The 24,549-nt window shown below is 41.3% G+C and overlaps 1 protein-coding gene across 1 annotated transcript in view; it reads left to right on the top strand.

The window, feature by feature from the left end:
* Positions 1 to 14,885, top strand: part of NSG2 (neuronal vesicle trafficking associated 2) — a 70,238-nt gene extending 55,353 nt beyond the window's left edge. The window contains exons 4-5 of the mRNA XM_020806703.3: positions 8,495 to 8,605; positions 9,801 to 14,885. Of these exons, the coding sequence (XP_020662362.1) occupies positions 8,495 to 8,605; positions 9,801 to 9,992 (303 nt within the window). The 3' untranslated portion in view covers positions 9,993 to 14,885. The remainder of the gene's footprint in view (positions 1 to 8,494; positions 8,606 to 9,800) is intronic.
* Positions 14,886 to 24,549: the final 9,664 nt, after the last annotated feature.

Here is a 24,549-nt window from a genome sequence, read left to right as displayed (position 1 = left end):
CAGATCATGAAGCTGAGGCTCCAGTACTTTGGCCATCTCATGAGAAGAGAAGACTCCCTGGAAAAGACGCTGATGTTAGGAAAGTGTGAAGGCAGGAGGAGAAGGGGACGACAGAGGATGAGATGGTTGGACAGTGTCATTGAAGCTACCAACATGAATTTGACCCAAATCCGGGAGGCAGTGGAAGACAGGAGGGCCTGGCGTGCTCTGGTCCATGGGGTCACGAAGAGTCGGATACGATTTAATGACTAAACAACAACAATCATATCTCCCCTCAGTCTTATTTTCTCACAGCTAAACATGCCCAGTTCTTTCAATCTTGCCTCAAAAGGTTTGGTTTCCAGCCCCCTGACCATCCTTGTTGCTGTCCTCTGAACTTGTTCCAGTTGGCATCTTTCTTGAAGTGAGGTGTCCAGAACTGGACACAGTACACAAGGTGAGGCCTAATGTGTACTGAATAGAAGGAAACTAGTACCTCACAGGATCTGGAGATTATACTTCTATTAATGCAGCCTAAAATAGCATTTTCCTTTTTTGTAACCACATCACCCTGTTGGCTAATATTCAGCTTGTGATCTACAACAGTTCCAAGATCCTTCTCATTTGTGATATTGCTGAGCTAGGTATCTCCCATCTTGTAACTGTGTGTTTGGTTTCTTTTTCTGAGGTGCAGTACTTTGCACTTATCCCTCTTGAATTTCATTCTGCTCTTTTCAGCCTGGTGCTATCTAGATCCTTTTCAGCTTTGTTTCTGTCTTCCAAGGTATTAGCTATTATAGGTAATAATTAATGAGGCCACACTTGCAGATATATATGAAAGTAACTTTAAAAGTGAGAGTTACACCACAAAAAAGGATTGATGTCACCCATTGTTACTTTACAATCATAAATAGTCTGAGTATATCTTGTTATTGGGGAAAACAAATTAGTTTCTAGTAACTGGCGTAGCTGAAACACTCCAGCAGCATGCCAAAGCCCATGAATCCAACATCAGGTACTGAGAGAGAGCAGCTGCCAGCACCCCAAAATGCTCTTAGGTTGTAGAAGGTGAACTCAGTTCTTCATACCTTTTTCTCTGATGATAATTTGTCTCACAAACATGACAATTGCACTCTTGTTTCTCCTTGTTCTCCGACACCTGAGTCACATTAACCTGGGCTGAATGGTGGGAAAGAGGTCTGCTTTCCCTTCATTCAGAAGAATTAAAGAACATGTCTAACCATTAGTTGCCATGGAAGCACATCACCTGTAGTTTTCTGAAGAAAAAGTTAACAACATTTGCAGTGGAATGATAAAAGAACATTTATAGTCATACAGCCTCCAGTAAATTTTCTCCTCTCCAAACTGCAACATCAACATTTAAAACAGGCACCGATGCCTCCCCTGAGATTTCTAGCCTACACCTGCCAGCATAGCTGATGTTGAGGGATTAGTGGGGGGGGGGGGTTTTGAAGTCCAGACAACCTTTTTGGCCACCCCAATTTAGAATTTCAAAGCATCCAGCGAGAAACAGCACTGTCAGATTTATCCTATATTTGCAAAACAGCTTGACTTTTTTGCCTGTTTGTTTATTGTAGGTTTGGGACTCAGCAGTGAAAATGTATCATGTGTCTTGTACCTTGGCTCCAGAAACATTTTAAGACATTGCATCCATTTCAGCCCAAACGGCAACTGCAGATTATATCATGTGATGGAGATTTGCCCATCCAATTTAACCAGCTCCTTGATTTAATTATTTGACAAACCACTTGGAAACATGATGTACTGTGCTTTTGCAGTGCTCATGGGAGATTAAGGCAGTCGGAATTAGCAGCAAAGAGGCCACCTCAGTAGATGAACTCTTACTTAATTATAAAATGTTCTGAAGAAATAGGGCATTGGTGTCATGGGATCACTTACAGTGTACGGAGTAGCCCCAGATTACAGGCATGAATGCAAGTTGGTCAGGACCCATTTTAAAGGTACAAAATAATAATTTTAAAAAGCCATTTGAATTCTTAAGGTCAGTGGGGAAAGAAGGCTCCGCCTCCTGTTTTCCCCCCAACTATGGTGATGGTGGCGAGGCAGAGTCCTTGTCTTTCTTCACTTCCTCCTTACTCCAGTCAAGACACATGCCACAGGAAAGTTCTAGAAAAGGGGTGGTGAGAGCCCACTAACCAGCAGCACTTTGTGACTTTGAGGGAAGAAAGTCCACCTCCATATTATACAGATCCACTGAGTAGACCTTGCTGTTCTCCTTTGAAGTCTGTAAATGGCAGCATCGTTGCTGATTCTCCAATGGTAACTCATGCTATCAAATAGGAAATTCAGATTGGCAAACTGGAAAGTTCTCTGCTGAGGAACTGCCCAAGTTGAGTCAAGTCTCCTCAAGGTTCCTCACGGCCAACTCCCCTTCTCAAATGTATCTTGTGGGAGAGAACATGAGGGATAAAGAAAATGTTGAATTTTAAATGGTTGTTCAAAGCCCATCTCCCTGTGTGAATCAATGAATTAGTGTGATAGTTTTCTTTTCATCAAGGATTCCACTAAGGTTGAGAGTGGGTGAATATATTTTTTAAAATTAAGTTTTAAAAAGTAAAAAAAAATGGGTCAGCTATAAAACAATGGAAATTGGCAAGACATAAAGATGCTTGGAATTGTCATTCATGACCAACATCATCCATGTAGCTTTGTCTCATAAATCCACTATTCATGGTAAATAAACATTTTGTGTATAAGGGCCAGTATCCTGTTGTGAAATGATAATCATGGGTTATCCACCAGTATCCTATTCAAAATGGAAGGGCCTCTGCCCATTGTACCATGCACAACCAGTCTTGCAAATGGTACAAGACTGAGATCCTGCTGGAGTGGAGAAAATGCTTACATGAGTATCATTTCACAACCCTCTAATACAACAGGATGCTGGCCCTTATATTTATTTATCCAGTAAATTTATCTGGACATCAGAGTAGTAAAATGGAGTCCAACAAATTTCAGCTTGGAATCACAGAAACCAAGAAAGCACAGGCTGCAGCATACGTAGTATATAAGCAACCAAGGTTTTAAACATGGACTGAAGCACATGATATAATTTCGAGAGATGGGGCCAAATCCAAAGCCAGGTGAGGCAGCCCCTGACTTCAGAGATAGAGATGAGGGAAGTACTGTAGTTTCTCTAATGGTCCAATGTAGGAACTTCCATCTTTGATAAATCTTTGAGGATAGGGAGAGGCAGCTCACTAAAGGACTTATTTTGTCTATAGGGCCTGAAATTTTTATCAGCCTCCTAATTTTTTATTTCTCTTTTGTGGGGATTTATATTGCTTTCAGACTTGCATAGGTTCATGTTGTTCTTTTCTGGAAAAAAATCACCTCAGTTTTATGAAGCAGTCAGTTGCTGGGCTGTACGGCATTTGAATGTTAATGGAGTTCTGCATTTTCTGTGGTATTCAGAGAGCTGTAACTCAAGCTTGTCACCCTCCCAATCCATCAGCAACTTTTTATTTCCTTAGTGGATTTAAATGTCTGCTGACATTTTATCCCAGATGAATTTGGAGTGATGCATTTTCAGTCATGACATAGGTCTGTGACTGAGAAGAAAATCAGAGGAGGCAGCTAAAAATAGGGAGATGGCTTTGAATATGGTTTAAAATATGAGATGTTCAAAGATGGATCCAATAATGTTAGTGTCTCTAAAGGGAATGTATAAACTCACACAGAGTATGGCAGTCTGCTGAAATCTCTTAAAATTCAGTGGCAGTGATGGATGGACCTGGACTTTTATACCCAGTGGTTTAGACTCCATCCAAATGGTCTGCAGGCTGTCCCACATACTTATGGGTACAACATATGTTCACTGAGGAGGCAGTAATAATTTGCTCTTTTCTCACACTGTTTCTCACTAAGAAAGACTAGAAAAGGGCACTAAAGATAGGAAGCTAGCAGAAGCAACAAAATGGAGAGTAGTGAAAGACTGAGAATGCTGCTGAATCGAACGGTTGCTGGGGAAACACCCACAGGAGCTGGCTGTTGCTCTCTTGTCTTGTTTGTGAGCTTCCCAGAGGCATCTTGTTGGCCACTGAGGGAACAGGATGCTGGAATAGGCCAGCCTTTGTTTTGATCAAGCAGGGCTCTTCACCTGTTCTTCTCAGAAACAGCAGAGATGTTCAGAGGCAGTGAAAAAATAGGTCAGTTTTTATAGGATATCCCCCAGAGAGGAAGAAATGGAGACTGTTAAGGAAAGGTTAAACTTCATGGCCAAAGCTTCAGATGGCAGGAGAAATGGGACTTGGCCAACTGAAGCTTTGGTAATGAATTTATAAATTATACCTAGGACAATTGTTTTTATTTAACTATTATAGAATCCAGCATTGTCAGCACCTTTGAGGGTTGCTCCTAGCCCCATGATTGCTTGCTGCATGAGAGCGATGACAGGTCTGAGGAGGAGAAGTTCCCATTAGTAGGTACTGTCTTGTAACTGTTCACAATGCTGGATTCAGTAATGACTGACTAGGGCTAATGCGCCTGAGGCACATAATATTTGGATTGCAGAGCACCCCATGTCATATCTTTCTTTTAAAATTATTATTATTAATAAGTTACAATCCTCTAGTCACATATCAGAAAAGAAAAAAGTAATAACCTATACAGTGACACTTCCAATAATTGTCTTACCTATAGTATACTAATAATTTTTAAACATTTATATATGTTCTACTTCTAACCTTACAGTTATTCAAACTAACCAGCATTTCAGCCCATTTTTCCAATTGATCTCCTGGAACCAGAGGCCAACGAGGGATTCTGTACTTCCATAAATTTATCTTGTTTTATTTCACTTCTATAGAGTTTAATGCGATAGGTCAGTTTTTCCATCAGAGCCAGCCTCCTTATTCTATTTTGAAATCTTTGCAAGGGCAAGTCCTGAGTGTCCTTCCAGTTTTGGTCAATTTCATTACGGGCTCCTCCTAATATAATTGTAATTAGTTCTTTATTCACAATGTTTTCGTTCCGTCCGCGTAAATAACAAAAAAAGTAGCAACATTTCATTTGAGATTTTTTTTTCTTTTGTTATACTTTCCAACCACTTAATTACCTCAGACCAGAAAATTTCCCCTCTTGGGCATGTTAACCACATATGTTCCAAAGTTCTTTTATTCCTGCACTTCCTCCAACACATATCTGATATTCCTTTATTTATTCTGTTTAATTTTGCAGGGTATAAGTGCTATCTGTGCACTACTTTTAACACTGTATCTTTAGCTTGAGATGAAACTGATTTGTAAGGTTGAGAGGTCCATATTCTTTTCTATGTGTTTTCTAATATTTAAATTTTTAAGTTTGTCTCCAAATTGTTTATCCATAATATTTTTATAAATTGTTAAAATTAACCCTGTTTTCCTTTTATTCCCTATCTCTATACAATATTTCTCTATTTCTGTTAATGGTCTATTTGAGCCTGGTGTTTTATGCAGTTGAGTTGACAAATTTCTGATGTGGGTTAACTGATACCAATTAGTTGCTATATACCTAGTTTTCTCCTGGAGTTGTCCGATTGTAATAGGTTTTCCTTGTATAAACAAGTCTCTTATTCTATACATTTCTCTCTCTTTCCATTGTTTAAATTGTGTGTATTTATCTTGAAATTTAAATTTAGGGAGCGAAGATTATATCTGGAGTAATTCTTTAGTAAAAAGATTCCATATTTGTTTCTCATTTGTCAAGATTCTTTCTTTATATAAATATACGTCCAATGACTTTCCTTGTTCTTCTTTCTCCATTCTTGCCCATTCAGGAGTCTTGCAATCTTGTGTAAGTTTGATTACGTAAGCTTTGAAAAGCTTCATCATATTTTAGTAAATATGGTATTGCTAGTCCTCTATTTCTACTCGGGCCATACTTAACGGTGTTTATAAATCTCAGGGATTTACTTTTCCCTGCAATAAAATTTTCCAATATGTTTTGCCATTGTTTTATCTTTTTCGTTTCCAATTGTAGAGGGATATTTTTTATCATGTCATGTCTTTTTGACACATTGACTGTCCGAGAAGGTCGAGTTCTCTCTGATCAATTCTCAGAGCCATCACTTTAAGCTCAGGCAAAGGATCACATTTCATGTTGATCTTCAATTTGCTGGGTGCTGTCAGTGCGCCTCTTCCTCGGATCGAGTTCCTGTCCCAACTGCATCTCCCAATTCTTGATGTGGGTGGCCACTCCAAGAGAGACCCTGAGATTGTCATCCAATAACCAGGCCTTCTCAGTAGTGGTCACCTCACTTTGGAATTCTCTTCCGATTGAGATACGCTAGGCACCCAGTCTCCTTAGCTTTAGGAAATAAATCATAACCTGGCTTTATACCTAGGACTGAAAGCCTCTCTGTTTTTAAATTTATTTATTTTTGCTGGGTTATTTTTGCAACGGCCCTGCATTGATTGTTTATTGTTACATGTTTAAGCAACTGTTTTGTTTCTGCCATCTTGTGACTTAATTAGATGATGGGTTATGTTGGGGTAGTATTTTTCATATGATTATTGCTTTAATTTGTTTCTTGTGTTAGATTTTGTAGAGCCCAGAGTAATGGCTTGCCACTAGTTGGGTGGGGTTTCCCTCCCTCCCTCCATCCATCCTGGATTCAGGATCACAGCACAACCATGCAGTATGCAGCGTTCAGCTCTGTGTCATAATCAGTGTTATTATGCATCCAGATGCTGAGCAGTGCCTTTTATGGTTTTCTGCATTTGGCGCTTTTCCACTTATATCCTCTATGTCACTCCTGACTAGCCTTGCCCACTTCATATACACTAGAGACTCAAGGAGCTCATAACTTCAAAATGTTAATAACTCTGACATTTCTCCTTGAATACTTGCTGGTTGTTCCAACTCTTTTCTTCTTACTTTCAATCTCCTCAGCAGCTTCTCTGTATAATTTCAGCACTGAGCTGCATTCTTAAGACCAATGAACAGCTTCAGAAAAAGGATGAAGGGAAATTCTGGTGGGATAGTACGAGTCTGGAAGGGAGGTGGTGGTGGGAATCATCTGATTTAGCGGTCCCTGTGATGAAAAAGAAATAGCTAAAATGAAACATCCTGTCTGTAGGCATTGAGCATGTCAGCTGGAAGGGTTCTAGTTTCTGTATTACTTATAAAGTGGTTTTGAAAATTGCTCCCAAATATGTATTACACAAGGCAAGCGTACGAGCTCAGGGGGGCTTGCCAATGGTGCCTGTTCCTAGACAAGGAAGACCTACCCATATGTTACTAGCACTAAGGTTGAGATACAGCAAAGTCCTTTCAAAAACGTGTCCAGCTTGAATGATGGCTGGAGCCAATTATTGGATGCATGTGATTTCCTCTCGGCAGTAACTTCTTCTGGCCTGTTTTTCAGTCCACTTCAAAGTTCTGGGTTTCAAAATCTGTGAATTGTGCATTAGTCGAGGACAGAGATATCCAAAGACCTCCTCCTCATGTCCTTATTCATTAAGATGCTAGAGAAATCTCCACATATAACATCTACAATATGTTTGACTGAGACATGACAATAGGCATCTCTTGTGACTGTTTCAGCCACCGGAACTTGCTGTCTAGGGTGGCCCACTTTGCCCCCTTAATGATTGGCTTCTGAGATTTGGCTAAGAGCTTTTTATTTTTACAAGCTTTCTGCTTGCTGATAGTTTTACCCTCCCTGGAAGTTTTGTAATTTTAACACCTAGTACCTTTTCTCTTTTCACTCAGTTTTTAAAATGCTAATTGCTGGTTGTCTCCTTTTTGTGCTGTAACCACTGTATCTATGTAATGAACAGGTGGGCATGAATGTGATAGGTGAATGCCATTGACAAAGACAGAGATAAACTGGCTGAATTCTAAGGAACATTCAAAACATGTACTACATCTACAAATACATACTCACTTTCCCTGGTCAGTAAACATAAAACACAAGAGTAAGTTGAGAAGAATTACAAGACACACATGGTTGCTTTTGAATGAGCAATGGATTACCTCTTTCTTTCCATAATGTTGCTAATTGTTGCATGTTTGGGTGAACACAGATTCTTACTAACAAGAGCCAGGAGAAGGGAAATAAAGTAAGTGTTAGAATACCTTCAGCAAAATCTTCTAAACCCTTTTGCAATCTGGAATTGCACTTGTTACTAAAGGAGATGACGTAGCATCAATGTCTATTTTTTAACAAGAAAACAATTTCAGCATTGTTTTCATACAGGAAGAAAAAGAGAGAGAGAGGGAGGGAGAGGGGGGGATTCTATAGATAATGCACAGAAAACTTCACATTCTCAGGATTTTTAATAGAAAAATGTAAATAAAATCATAGGAATATTAAATCTGATATTCCTTTAAGGTTCATGCTTAATTTAGTGTAATAAACAGTGCCAACCTTTGTGTTGTAATAAACGCAGGAGTCTATTAATCTGTTACAAACACTGGAGTCTGTCATATAAGTTATTAAATTCTAGGGTGGTACACGTGTCAGTGGACTCATGTTCTCCTTGTTTTGCAGGTCACGATTCTCATCAGCCTGGCTCTGGCTTTCCTTGCCTGCATAGTGTTTCTTGTGGTGTACAAAGCTTTTACTTATGACCACAGTTGCCCAGATGGATTTGTCTATAAGGTAAGGAGTCTGAGATGGATAACCTTGGCTGCGTGGCTACAGTTTAATAGTGCTTTTCCCCATCAGAATCAAAGACATTATTTGTCAAATATGTGATGAAAAGTGGTTAGTGTTTTAGGAAAGTGGGGTTCATGGCACGGTCTTCCAGCTGCAGTCATCTGAATGTGATGGGAATAAATTTGCATTATGACTGTAACCAACCCAGTACATTTCTGAACAATCTCACACAGACGGTTTTGAGTTAACTTGCTTTCACTATTAGCCATGGATCAATGTTACATTTTGGAGGTTTTCTAGCAAGTTTCCACAGATACTAAATTTGTGCCCATACAGAGAAGGAGGACATTTTAATTGTTGATGGTTCAATGAAGGCTATGTAAAGGAAGAATTGGTTTCACAGAAAGAGAAAAACTGAGTAGGTGATACATTTTGTTGTACAAGTTTCTGGGTAAAGCAAGGTGGAAGAACCCAGTTCAAAGTCTCACAATGGGAAAAAACTGGAGTTGTGGAGTGAGTTTAAGGGAAAATCGGGTCTTGAGAAGCATGGAAATTGCTTGATACTGAATAATTATGGACTGATCCTGTCTGGATATTACAAAGAATCTGACAGAGCCTTTAATAGCAAAAGGACCAGTTTCTGAGACTTTGGGATGATATGCTATTTGCGTGGAGGAGAAACCCCCCCTTTTCTTGATGATACCAATAACTGTCATGACTCCATCCTGTACAATCCTGCAATCTGAGGTTTTGTGACAGAGTTCACTGCTAGAGAGCTCAAAGTCACTCCCCTGAACTGCAGCACTATAGCTCTGGAGCAGAGCTAAACCGCTCAGATGCCAAGAGACTATCAATGAAACATCCCAAGATTCTGTAGGGTGGGTCCATAGCAGTTAAAGTGGCATCAAACCTCTACTTGATGATCCATAGGGTCCCTTCCAGGTCTGCAGTTCTAAGATGATGATGATGATGATAACTGTGTAGTGTAGATACATGTCATCAAAGAAGTTTCATGGTTGACTGGAAAGTATTCATTGCCTCAATGGATGTCTGGTCAGTGGGACTTACAGCCATCTAGGTATATAATGGATTCCAAGCAAAATGTTCTCAGTTTTGCAAACAGATACGAGATGATTCATGGTGCTGCTCTTTTGTGCCTGCATGTAACTGACAGCTCTTGCTTTCCCATTATCTGTAGCATAAGCGGTGCATTCCAGCCTCCTTGGATGCTTACTATTCAGCTCAGGATTCCAACTCCCGGGGCAGATTCTACACTGTCATCAGCCATTACAGCATGGCCAAGCAAACCAGCTCACGGTCCGTATCTCCCTGGCTTTCTTCAGGATCGGTAAACCACGAAACGAAGGCCACCAAGACAGAAGGCCATTAAAGCTATTTGGTGGGCCAAGGATGGAAGGGAATTGGGGGGAGGGAAGCATTTTGTCTCTAAAGCATTGCTCTGATTCAGAGAGGGCACCATGCTTTCATTGTAACAAAAATAAACCAACTTTAAGTCCAGGTGTCCCCTTAATGGATAATTCTCTCTCTGCTTCTGTCTCTCTCTCTCTCTCTCCCCCTCCCTTCTCCCTCCTTTGGTGCGTTGTTCTAGTTCATTTGTAACTAAGTCAAGATCTTGTACAAAGGCATGTTAGGTGTTGACTATATCCTACAATGTACAAATATTTTTAAAATCATTGCTTAATATTTGTTAAGAAAATAAAAATTAAAAAAAAACCAACCAAGCAAAAATAAAAGCAAATCCAGAGAACATTTGCAAAGAAATGGAAGAAATGGGAAAGGGAATTGGAGCTCCAAAACCACACAAAATATGTTATGGGGTTTGATTATCAGAATATGATAAAATAGGCAAACTAATGTTAGTTGTGACAGACTTTATGATAGATGATTATGATACCCAAAGGTAATACTCAATGAGCTGGAAAAAACCCTTAAAGGTGTCTGTATGTGCACATTCTTAGTCTAGTCACTCAGTGCTTTGTTTGGATGTCCATAGTGCGGTTGCTGCCATTAAAGTGAATGGGAAAACCCTAACATACAAGGAAGATGGTGTCCATCATGGAGCTCCTGAACATGTGGCAAAACTGTTGGATCATGTTGTGGAATGTTGCATCCTGGCTATTCCTCTGTGGTTGTCTGTTCCATTCCGGAAAGGGAAACAACTCTGTATAAGTGCATGCATGTAACATGTATCTATTGACTGCCAACAATTTTGAATAGAGTCTTTCCCCACAATCTCAAACATCAGAGCCCAGAAAGCAGATACCAAGTTACAGCCAATCAGGTGGCAAATAATTCTCTTTTTTCCTAATACGTGCTCTAGAATATATTAAAAAGCCCAGAATAATGGAGTTGGGAGAGGCCTATATAAGAGTCCAAACCATTCTCAGTGCAGGAATCCAAATTAAAGTACATCTGACAGTTGTCTAATCTTCTCTTGAACGCCACCAGTGTTGCAGCACTCACCAACTCCCTAGGAAACTGGCTCCATTGTTGTACTGTTCTACAATTATACTTTTGCTGATATTCAACCAAAATCTGGCTTCCTGTAACTTGAACCCATTATTACATATCCCACACTCTGGGATGATTGAGAACAGATCCTGCCCCTCCTGTATGATAGCCTTTCAAGTATTTGGAATGTGGTATCATATCTCCCATCAGTCTTCTTTTCTCAAGGCCAAACATGACCAGTTCTTCCAGTCTTTATTCACAGGGCTTGTTTTCCAGCCCCCTGACCATCCTTGATGCCCTCCTCTGAACTTGTTCCAGTTTGTCAGCATCCTTCTTAAAAGTGCAGTGTCCAGAACTGGACACAGCACTCAAGATGTGCTGAATAGAGGAGAGTTAGTACTTCACAGGATTTGGAAACTATACAGTGGTGCCACACTTTACGATTGCCCTGCATTACAAGAAAACCGCATAACGACGATCTTTTTGCGATCGCAATTGCAATTGCAAAACGATGGTCTGAATGGGGGAATTTCGCTTTGGGATGATCAGTTCCCTGCTTCGGGAACTGATTCTTCGCAAAATGACGTTTTTCGAACAGCTGATTGGCGGTTTCAAAATGGATCACTGGGTGATTAAAATGGCTCCCTGCTGTGTTTAGGGATGGATTCCTTGCTATACAGACAGTGAAAATGGCCGCTGTATGGAGGATCTTCGCTGGATGGTGAGTTTTTACCTCATTGGAACACATTGAATGGGTTTCAATGCGTTTCAGTGGGGTTTTTATTTTCACTTTACAATATTTTCGCTTAATGGCAATTTTCCTGGAACGGATTATCGTTGTTAAGCGAGGCACCACTGTACTATTAATGCAGCCTAAAATTTGCCTTTTTTGAAGTCGCACCATACTGTTTGCTCATATTCAGCTTGTGAGCTACAAAAATTCAGTTGTTCAATTAGACTGAACAAAAACTGGAGCAGGATTATCTGAAATAACTTTCACTTTCTTTTTAACAAGGTGAATTTTCCCATGCATTGTACATTATTTTTAAGAGGCGTAAGCTATTTAGGGTTGACAAAACATAGATGACAAAACATTTGTTGCACTTTATATCCATTGATGGTACCAGTATTTGTTCTGCCATCAAGTAGAAACAAAGCTTAAACTAGTGCCAACTATGACAAAATGTAACAAAAACTTGTTACCTGTGATTTTCTAACCACTTGTAGGGAGTTGAATAGTTTTCTTTTTGTTTCACAATATAAAAACAGCAGAGTTCAGATAGCAGGAGCTTCTCTAATTGGAAGTATTCCATTTAGCACTATTTTGGTTATATAACTTTCCCCCATTCTCCCAAAAAACCCAACAGAAATTTAAGAGTTTCCTACAGATTTATAAATAGTGTTTTGTTTTTGCTTTTTAAGACAGCTGATTTCCAAAGTGGAATAGCAGGAGATATCCACTGGGTTAGAAGCTTTCAATTTAGCACTCCCTCAGTTCATTAAACCAACCCTTCTTCCCAAAAGTCCAGCAGAAGATCAATTCTAAGGATTTCTCCACATTTTTAAGAGTGGTTCTTGAAGATGATTGACTTCCAAGATGAATTAACAGCAGACATCTGCTGCCGCTAGCACTAATCTACTAAAGAAAAAGAAAACAATACACCAAGCAGACAAAACCATAAAGGAGATCTCCAAGGATGTCTTCACAGTTTTTGAAAGATTGTTAATCCAGTCTTCGAAGAGGGAATGGAAGAGAAGTGGAATAGCGTGGATAGAAATAAGTGGCACAAAACATCACAAAGCAAGAAAAAACAAACACTCTGGCTGGACAAACCCTCTAATTAGCTTTCTTTGCAGGTAGCTTACCAAAAGAAAATAATAATAATCCAGATCTATATTTTCACAAAATTAGCATAGCCATCTGAGATCTCTAAGCTGTTCCTCTCCAGCTGTTTATCATCCCATTCAGACTTCCCCTGCCCACCTGTTAGAAATCGTTAAAAGTAATACCCTGTTTCTCCGAAAATAAGATCTAACCTGAAAATAAGCCCTAGTATGACTTTTCACGATGCTCGTAATATAAGCCCTACCCCAAAAATAAGCCCCAGTTAAGTGAAACCCTGCCCTCCACCATTGTGCAGCCACTAGAAGATGACATGATTGTAAAATAAAACATCCCCTGAAAATAAGCCCTAATGCGTTTTTTTGGAGCAAAAATTAATATAAGACCCTGTCTTATTTTCAGGGAAACACAGTAATAACAACAAACAAAAAAAAAACTGTTTTCCACAGGTATTATTTTACTATAAGAGCTTGCATGCAATGGCACAGAGTACTCTGGGTCAGTACAGTCCCAGAGACCAAGGGAAAAAAAAGGCATGACACAGAACTCATATTTATAAGGCACTTGTTTGTGACTTATAAATCAGTGTCAAGCGCTGAACCCCAAGGTGTTGTTTTGCTACTGAGCTGTGGCTTTCCAAAATTTGGAGCCGGGTGGGCTCTTTCTTTATGGTACTCTCTCATGAATTATTTCCCAGATCACATGGATGCTTTCCATGGCAGTGGCTGCAATGAGAACTGTTGACACAGGAAGTCCCGGGACAGTGTCTGAAGACACATGGAGAAGCCATTTGTGAGAAACTGAATTGGCCTGGGTCTGGATGGAAATGGAGTTAGAAACAAGATGGATCTGCCCTGAGTCCAAACACATAAGTCAAGTGAGATGCAATATACTGAATAGATAAATATTATGCCTGCTGTGAATTAATATACTGTAGGTTGGACAGTCTGGAAGTTCTCACTCAGATCTCCTTCATGGACATTTTTAAACAGGAACTGGATTGCCATCTGTCAAGGATGCTTTAGGAGTGAATTTCCTGCACTGGGAAAGGTTTGTATCAGATGGGCCTCAGCTCAATTCCAGCTCTAAAAATCTATAATTCTTATGGTAAAGTTCCTTTATGATGTTAGCAGAGCCATTGAGAATGGTGAATTTTATTGGGATGCACAAATCATGTAGCTGATCAAGTGGGAGATCATCTCCAGGTGCAATGAACCTCTGAATTTGTTGCCTAATGTCTGATTGGCAAGATTTCAGACTTTGCTAGGGTCTTGGATGGGTTTAAATGGGGCGTTTGTTTCTTCTTCCGGCTGCAAAATTGGTTTGTGTCCATTTTGCCCTCAGTTTCATGAAGAATCAAGGGCATAATCCACCAAGCCTGACTCCCATCCACATTTTACTTGCATTAATGGGATGTACTTGGGCATGGTTAGGGAGAGCAGTTGTTGAATTAAAATTTGGACTGAATTTAAAGAAAGACATAGCAAAGCAGAGCTAGATTAAAGCCAATCAGATGATTACTGTCTGGAAGTGAGAGTCCTAGAGAATAGACTACAGAGTCAGATATCTGATTTAAGTCAAATGCTTCTGTGTTGTTTGCCAAAAGGGCCGGGGGGACGGTGGGGGAGGGGGGAGGAGGCAAAGCTCATTGAGTTGGAGCTGGAGTCTCAAAAGGCATAATGATAAATGGTTGTATAATGTAGCCAAAACTGTAGTGCCAAATCTCATTGTCTGACTTTTTATCCCTGTCTCTACCCGTTCCCTCTTCATGCTTCACCTGTAAATCCATTTCTCACTGGAAATGTAAAAATACATCAGAAAAAGAAAACAATGCCCAGAACAATTACTGGACAATTTATAATTTTGTGGTGTATTGTATGTCAGTAGGTAGAAGAGACTGAAGTATTTTTTGGTGTAGTTCTTGACCTTTTCTGACAGGACAAATAAAGCTAGATGTGTCTGAGCGTCTCAACTGTTGTGATAGAGTTATTTGCTTCTGTCCTCTCTTTCCCCCTTTCTATCACTCCTGGGAGTGGTCATGGATGGATGAGAGAAATATTATTCCTAAAATATGTTCTTCAGGACTTGAGTCACCACTTCTCTGGTAAAATCAACAGGACCGTGACTGAATTACAACCCAAAATGAATGAGCAATAAAATGGTGATTCAATTAGACACCGCCCCCATCATCAACCAAGACATATAAGGACTTTTAAATGCTGCTCTGATCACATGCATATCATACCTGTACATCAGTAAACTAGAACTATAAGAAAGGATATTATTGCAGCCCTTCTATGTGTCTCAACAATATTGTCCCTTTACAAAGGAGTTACTTTTGATGAATGTGTTAAGAATAAAAGAGAAAGGTGTCTTGGGGGGGTGTCAGAAACTAGATTTAGGATACAGAGAACTGGCAAGGCTGATGCTTCAAACAGCATGATTTTTAATCTATGTTTTAAATGCATCTTATTCTCTCTCCTCTCTTCTGAAAAAACAAAGCAAAACCCCTCAGACTTAATCATGGTCATAGCACAGTTAATATGATTTTGTTTAGCAAAATTAAAGATGTTACTGTTTTCACGATAAGAAATAGAGCATCACATGGAATTTCAGTTAAGTGAAATTTGGTTAAAACGCTGTACTGCAGCTAAAACTGTGCTCACGACCTGGGGTTCAAATCCCAGGTAGCCGGCTCAAGGTTGACTCAGCCTTCTATCCTTCTGAGGTCGGTAAAATGAGTACCCAGCTTGCTGGGGGGGGGGGCAATGTGTAGCCTGTATAATTAAATTGTAAACCTCCCAGAGAGTGCTTGTAGCACTATGGGGCGGTATATAAGTCCAAAAATAAAATAAATAAAAAATAAAATATTAAATAGCTGTACTTAGTTCTGTATCTCACCCCTATTTGAAATGTACATTACTTTATGCTCCTGTCAAATACTATTACATTCTTCCTTCTGCATACTGCCATTTATTTTCATTAAGTGTGATTGAAATAACAGACAAGACTGCAACAGCATTTTGAGAATTATACCATTTTTCAGTTTTGGACCAGCAGGGTGTACAGCCCAATATAAAGCAGGAAATTTAGTAATAATAGCTTGGTAGATTCTGAGGTCCGATTCCCACAGTTCTGCATGTGGAACCACAGCTGCATCTCCTAGAATGTTTCTAGGCAGAAGGGCTCCTTGCTCATAACTCCTTTCATTTTACCTTAATGGGTTTTCCATAGTCAGGAAAAAGACTGAACAAACAAGGAAGAGTCACACTGAATAAGGCAGATGAATGTTTCATTTGAATGTTTCATTCCCAAGTTGCAAGATCTAGAATAGCAGATACTCACTATGGCTTATGGCCCACTAAGGAAGTGAATACCTATGGACACTTAATTGGAAGATATACTTATTGAGTATGGTGGCACTCAATCCAAGTAAATGTGCATAGGACTGAGTATCACATTGCAGGTGTCATGAAATTGAGTGCACATGTGTATTCCTTCCGTTGTGTATTCCTTCCTCCAACATCAACATGGAAAGGAAATCTGCTCCCATGTTTCTTGCGTGGACCAGCCCATCACAATGTGACCTTTTCAGTTTTACACAGCGAACTTTCTTTGTGAATGTATTCCTTGTGCAATGACAGCTAGTATTTACCATGTCAGGCAGCTTGCTAGTTTGCAAGCCTTACCCCTGGCAAAGCGAATATGTGGGGCCATTTTAACAAGGGAGGGGGGAAAAAACATTCTGTGAAACTTCTTACTTATAAATAACCTTATTCTAAAAATATGAGAAAATCTTACTGATTTTTTAAAAACTTCATTTTGGAGTAACTGAAAGAAAAAAAAAAGCCTGCATTAAGAGTTGGGAATGAAAGCAAAGTCTAATGGGCAGCCTGGTAATAAATAATCTAGGGCTATGATCCAGAAGCTTCTGAGACTCACAAATTGCTATGGGGTTTTCTGTATTTTTCTTCTTTCTCCCGGGGGGTTTCCTAGACAGCAAGATGTCATCTCTTTCTTCCCGTGAAATCCTATGCATAATTCTGTAGATACTGTGCAAGATTTGATGCTATTTTTTTGGGTAGAATTCACTATCATTGTTTAGATAAATGATGTCTGAAGTATTATCCTCTACCACCTTTTTGTATTTCTGTTGTTCTTGTCAATTACAGCTTTTTTTTAAAACAATGAACAGTTTCAAATGGTTGTGTTCAGTATTATGCACTGACCCAACAGAACTATTTGAAACTGAGCAGTAAAAGAGCCCGGGATTAGCAAGAGGGACAAAGATAGACACACGCCAGCCTAGGACTGTTGCCTTCTGCAGAAAATTGTCTGGAAGGGCAACCCCCACCCCCTGCAAAGCCCAGCATTTCTCTCTGCTGCTCCAGGAAATCTCCCAGTCTCTGTGGTGGTCCCAGAGAGATTACCTGTCAAGGCAAAATGTCACCAATAGCTGCTTTTGAAAAAAAATGCAGAGTGCTCATTACATCCCTAAATTAAACACACTGAAGATGCCCACGACTTTTGGCCAGTCTGTCCACTCTGAATGAGATTTTTGGATTTTTTGGATGAGAAATCCCATAATTCTTCATTCTGGGAGTTTTGCCTGATGGAGAGACACCTTACAGAATTTTTGATTTGTTTTGTATTGTTTTGTTACTGGGCCAATAGCAAAACATTGCCAGTGGTTCCTGCCATTTGCTCTAAGACATTATCAGCACACATGACACATGGGAAATGTTTCTATGATGCTGGGCCTTACAGAAGGTTCGCTGCTGGCCCACGGGGAGATTTTTCTTAATTATGAGCTGCAATACTGGCTCTCCACTCCCTTCCTTGAGAGAATACAATGGCCCTAAGTGCATGCAACAGCTGGCTCTTTCCCCCCTCCCCTTCCCTCCCTCCTGGCTTCCTGGTGCCTTGGCATGGTGTAAGCACAACACATACCTTATACACAGCCTTCAAGTTGAGCCAGTGAGCCCTGGCATCAGTTGGCAAGGAGTCCCAAAGCTTTAAATGCACCTCACATGTAAGAATAGAACTTAATCCTTATTCATCACTGCTCGCCTTCAGATTTGTTTCTCTGCCTGGAGGAGACCAGGAGAAACATAACAGTTGCCGAAGACTTCATTCAGAACACGGAGAACTGCTAAATCTAGGATTTGGGCCAGTCAAAAGGTGACACTGAAAACTCCGTAGATTTGTTGCTATTAGTGGCGATGGGACAGATAACCATAGAATGAAAATTAATAGCAATAGCAAAGCAGAGCTTTGTAGACGAGTGACATTTCAGCTATGGAGTGGGATACCCTCTTCTGTCTGTGGCATAACTGCTTGTAGACGTGCGACACCGTGAATCACCTGTGGAAACTAGTAAACCCCATTTGAAACATGGTTGTCATGGTAGCCAATGTGAAAAACAGTCCTTTCAAATTTGAAAGAAGACTCCCATGTAGCTGGCTTTCTAGTTTGATTCTTCTGCCGAAGCTGCATGTCACCATTTCTGCACTGGACTCCATTTATACAAAGAAAAGGCTCTTTAGGAGCAACATGCGTGGGCTCTTGCCTTTCCCCTTATAATGCAAGTGCAGGGCTAGGCATTTGCTGGGGAGGATTAAGAGGAGGAAGAGAATTTATAACCATCTTCCTGCTTGCCAAGAATTCCCTACAAATGCTCCCTTCCCTCAGCGGTCTTCTTTTTCAAGCACTATTTCCCCGCAGCTGGCTATAGAGGACAAGGCTATCAGTATTAGTCATGATCATAGCCAACGTGTTTGCAAATAATATTTCCTGTGGAGTAGCAGTGTGGGACGATGCCACAGCACTTATTAAAGCCGGGCCAGGGCTGTGGGTTGCCTAAGGCACTGGTTCTTAACCTTGGGTTACTCAGGAGTTTTGGACTGCAACTCCCCGAAGCCTTCACCACCAGCTGTCCTGACTGGGGTTTCTGGGAATTGCAGTTCAAAAACATCCGAGTAACAAAGGTTAAGAACCACTGGCCTAAGGCATAGGACATGATGGTGACTCCCCCAGCTCCATCTACACAAGCTGACTGGACTGGCACCTAAATTTTAATCCAGCATGGGCAACAGGATTGTGTCCTCCGCTTGACCTGAGGGCAGGAGCCTGCTTGAGAGCCACAAGGCACTGTAGACCATGTGGCACTCTCCACTTCACTACCTGATGCCTGAAGAAACTCCCCTGCACTGCCTAATGATAGATCCACTCTGGCACTTCGGCCAGTCCTGACATTACTCTGGGCGAGGCATCTGCCTGGGGTGACAAGTTACAAAAGGCCACAGATTTGCCACTCATCCCCATTCCAGGTGCCCCAGGACTATCATGCCGCCACAACTGTGTCTCTCCCCCCCCCCAATTCATGCCAGGAAGGCTCTGTAGCCCCAAATTTCCCCATAGGACTGCACAGCCAATATTTCTGATCGCCTGATGCTTCCATAGTGCGTTGGCTCAAAGGACCCTTTGGAGCCTTGGAAAACTGGAGGAAGAGGCAGCTCTGAAGGGCAGGCCTCTGGGTCCTGCTGCCTTCGTACGTTTCTGATCATGGCAAAGGTGTCCCTCCCACTACCACCACATGCCTTCCCTTCCTCTTGCTTCTTCTCCTTCTCCTTCTCCTGAGCTGGCTGTCTTTTCTTTCTCTTCCTAGGCTTGTGCATGTACAGATCTGTTGAAGGCATTGGCCACTTTCCCCTCTTTCTCCTGGAGATCCCCCCTCCTTCTGCATTGAGGGCAATCACTGTTTCTATCTTGTGAATGTCTCCCTCTTCAGTAAAGGTGTGAGTGTGTGTGTATGTGTGTGCGCGTACACACACATCTGTGTCTATTGGCACACATGAAGGAGTCCATGCTCACACAGTTGTGGAGGCAAGATGGGAGGTATTAAGCTTGTGCTGGGATAAGATGGGGATGCCCTTGAGATGTCAGGAGGGGGGGGGCAAACAAGTCTGGTGAGACAGGGAGGGTTCCAGGCTTTGTGATGCTCTTGGCTGTGCTTGAGCAACAAGAAGGATAGTGATTTGTGAGGAAAGTATACTTTCCCCCTGCCTTGCTGTGAAAGGCACAATGGAACCAATGAAAAGCTAGGAGTGCCGGGAGGGGACTGGGGAGAGAGACAAGGGGAGCATGCAGTTGAGTCCATCATGGTATTTGAGGCAAGAAACACACGGAATGTTTTTACACTGAGTCAGTGAGCCCAAACTAGGAGTAAAGAGACATGGGTGTCTTGGTTTCAAGACACCACCCACCCACGCAAATCAAACCCTTTTCTGCTTTACCACTGCTCGCCATCAGAGAGAAATATACGCATTACTCTGTCTCAAAAACCAGAGAAACGGAGCAAATTTCTGAGATTTCAGTTGCTACTTTGAGACCTGGCAAATATAGGTGCAGCACCTTGCTGTTCACTTCAAGTGGTGTGGGGTTGGGCTGCCCCTACCTGGCCCTGGTGTCTTGTTTTGGAGCTTCCCAGGGGCATTTGGTTGTCACAATGGGGACAGATGAGCCTTGGGCTGGACCTGCCATATCTCCTCTTCTTACATTCTTCTGACTCTTTGTCCAGAGGTCCTGCTGCCATTGAAGGAAGAGGGTTCGCAGAGTAGAGGGAGATGTGAAGAGCACAGTTACTGTTAGGGACCTCCTCTTCTCAGCTATCAATTGTCCCTTCAAAACACTCTCTGTTTGCATGAGCTCATAAACAGGGTTAGTTGCACAGCAAGCATTTCTGCCTTGATGATGAATCATCTGCTCCATTTTGACCACTCTTGGAACCTGGGTCATGGGGGAAATTAGGAGCTGTTATTAATTTGTGTAAGAAATGAGTTAGTTACTTACATGCCGTCAAGTCAGAATTTATTTATAGTGACCCTAGTTACGGCTTTCAAGTTGAGATATTTAAGGAGCGGGGGTACCAGTTTCACTCCCTCAGTGAGTTTCTATGGCCAAGTGGGGATTCAAGCCCTGGTCTCTAGCAACCTAGCCCATCACTCAGTGTCTGAAATTACTGGTGCTTACCTTACCTTTTTTTCAGGGCTAGGCATTATAATTTTTAAAAATATCAATGGTATCAATTGGTTGTGAGGTGTTGTACAGCACTAATTGGGAGTATAGTTGGAATGCTAAAATGTGGATGTTTGTCACAATGGAGATGTATAATCCTGAAAATATAATCATTGTCTTCACAAAGAGATGCATAGGCAACCCATTCTTCTTCTGCATGTTAATTTGCTCCCTGCTCACCACTCATTTCAATCAAGTTTATGTTAAATCAGTGGGGGCAGGTCTGCAGCCTAACAGTACCATTAGGTCTGCCTACTCTGAGGTAAGTCCCTTATTCCCAGGTGTATGTGGATAGGACTGCAGAACAAATCATTATTAAAGTTTTGTGATACTGTGGGTAAAATGTAAGAGTCCTTCCAGGCAGACCATTCCTTCCATACACTTGCATGTCCAAATATTTGGGCATTCATCTAAACTTTCTCCTGAATGCCTTTTTTTCTGTTAAGAACATGAAAACAGAGGTGAAATATGGGAGTGCTACAAATGGATGCCGTCTGCTCCCCACTTCCATGAATAAAGCAGGATGATGTTTAACAGTAGACTCATTAACATGAACCTCTGCCATTCCGAGTGGACTGTCCACTTCATCCATGAGCCCTCCTGTGGACTATCCACTGCAGGGCAGCCCAAAGGCAAGGCAACAAGTGGCAGTACCGGGGCAGGGAGGAAGCCATAGATGCAGTGGACAGGAAGGAGCAGCTGTGGCTAGTTGGGAGGAGGAGGAATAAAGCAAGAGGAAGAGGGGGACTAGTTGGAGTCTCTGGAGAAATGACCACTAGTCTTCTGCACCCTGGACTGGGGAATGGGTGACCCATCTGGGCCAGCTTGACAGCTGTGAGGAGGCCCTCCACTCTACACCTGGCATGTCTACTCCAATACAAAAGTAGCCTCCAGCCAGCCCCCTCTTCCTAATCCTCCCAAGTAGCCAAATGAGTCTTCTTAGGCTCCCTTGAGGCTTTTCGTTTGCCTTATTCTGCCAGACATTTATGTGGCCTTTCCAGCAGCAGGTTTCTCTGGCCTCACGGTGACTCGCTATGACATTGTTCAGAGGGAAGGTTTTTCTATTTTCAGTAGCACTTGAGATTCTTTAAGTGTGATGCTTCTGACTTTCGTATTGAGTATTAATAATAATCTGACAACAAGGAGTCAGAAATGGGAAGAGCGGAGGAACTGAGGTCCTTGCAATAACTGATATTACTGTCAGGAGCTGTTTCTGTGATGTGTTTAGTCCATTCAAAATGCAGAATAATTGGGTTCCCTTGAGTCAAAGCTGTGGCGGCTGGATTTCTCTGCATCCACTTTCTTTGCTGCAGCAAACTGCAGGAGCAGTCTATTATTCATCGATTCATCTTGGATAAACCATTGCACAAAAAATAAGGGAAGCTTGAATCAAAGAAAAACATATCTCACCCCAGCTTTATGTTCCCAAAATGACAGGAGCAGACCTCATTAGAGTGACAGATGTTTTACTTCAAGGGCATGTTTATGACCCTGGTGATTTAGCTGTGGCTTATTGGGTTAAGAAGGGTATCCTGCACCCACCATGTTGCCAAGTTCAGTTCCTGTTCCACGTTGTAGGGAATTTAAAGGGAATTTGGGAAAAAATGCTATCAGTCTGCCTCCATCTCTCCTCCCTCTCACTGGCACTGCTGTCTTCATGTGCTTGCGCCTTCCTTCCTCCACAGTGCTTTCCAATATTGGGATCAGGTAGAGAGGTGGACCCCTCCTGGGCAAGGAGCTCAGCATGTGCCTCAGAATATTGACTTCTGTATCATGGTCAACTGACCATGACGTTTTATTCTTCCTCTCTTCCTCTGAAACAGACTGAGCCTTCAGTGCACCGTTGCAACTTTTTCTTCAGATGTATTTCTAAAAATCAGCTGAAACCTTGCAATGAATTTCAAGTGGTGCATGGTGGCTAAGCTTAGGATCTACCATGTAAAGGATTTTCCTGTGGCTACCATACACTGAAGTGTTCACTGTATCTTTTTTTAGTGAATAAAGTTCTCTCTACCACAAGACTGGATGGGGAACCCTAGATTTGTTTGAGATTTCCTCTGTTCCAACCTCCCCCCCACCCATAGTGCCCATTAAAATTTTTTTAATCCTGTGGCTGTCGTTACATTAGAAATGCTGGTCTATACCGCAGTCCTGCACTCAATGATATGATCCTAGAACTTTCTCCCCTGTCTTTGAAAAGAAATTCTAAGCAAACATTCTTTTTTATACCCCAAAAATCATATCACCAATGTATGTGGAGGTGTAGACTCCTGTTGTGACATTTTAATAAAAACAGTTCATGCAACGTTAATGTCACTGGAAGAACACACACTCCATACTTTTTACAGTTACTGAGATCCTATCATGTAGAATAACCTTCTCTGATCTGGTGTCCTCCAGTTAAGTTCTACTACAGCCACAACAACCATTGGGCATGCTGTCTAGAGAGGTTGACAGGTACAACATAATACAGACTGGTAAGGGCAGAATTGGGGATTATACTGAAGTGATATGTTAAAGTACCTTTTCTGAACCTTTGAAACATTCCTTGGAGCTCCCACTCCAAGGTTCTCTACCACATTTTTTAATCCTTAACCTTTGAAAAAGAAATCAGAAGAAATAGGGTGCCTAAAGAAGACCGTGACTTCATAAGGCAAACCCTGAACTGAACCCTAACATCAGAGCTGGTCACAAGAGAGCAGAACAGCAATAGGGTGAAAGCAAGTGATAAAAAGCAACAGGTATTTGTAGTCTATTATGGAATGCTAAAGTAGAGAGTCGTGAGATAAAAGGAACAACAGGCAAGTATGATCTTGGAGTTCAAAATGAAACAGGGCAAAGGCTAATAGAGTTTTGTCAAAAGAACAAGCTGGTAATCGCAAACACTCTTTTCCAATAGCACAAGAGGCGACTCTACACATGGACATCACCAGATGGGCAATACCAAAATCAGATTGATTATATTCTCTGCAGCCAAAGATGGAGAAGCTTTACACAGTCAGCAAAAACAAGACCTGGAGCTGATTGTGGCTCTGATCATCAGCTTCTTATAGAAAAACTCAAGCTTAAAATGAAAAAAGTAGAAAAAAACACTGGGCTAATCATGTATAATCTAAACCAAATCCCTTACACAGTGGAAGTGAAAAACAGATTTAAGGACCTAGATTTGGTGGACAGAGTGCCTGAAGAACTATGGATAGAGGCTCATCACATTGTACAGGAGGCAGCAACAAAAACCATCCCAAAGAAAAAGAAATGCAAGAAAGCAAAGTGGCTGTCCAACGAGGCCTTACAAAGAGTGGGGGAGAGAACGGAAACAAAATGCAAGGGAGATAGGAAAAGTTACAGAAAATTGAATGCAGACTTCCAAAGAATAGCAAGGAGATACAAGACGGCCTTCTTAAATGAACAGTGCAAAGAAATAGAGGAAAAGAATAGAAAGGGAAAAACCAGAGATCTGTTCAATAAAATTGGAGATATGAAAGGAACATTTTGTACAAAGATGGACATGATAAAGGACAAAAATGGGAGGGACCTAACCGAAGCAGAAGACATC

Source organism: Pogona vitticeps, chromosome 2, assembly GCF_051106095.1.
Source record: "Pogona vitticeps strain Pit_001003342236 chromosome 2, PviZW2.1, whole genome shotgun sequence".
Taxonomy (NCBI): Eukaryota; Metazoa; Chordata; class Lepidosauria; order Squamata; family Agamidae; genus Pogona; species Pogona vitticeps.
The sequence above is the reverse complement of the archived record's forward strand: the minus strand, read 5'-3'. Positions and strand labels throughout refer to the sequence as shown.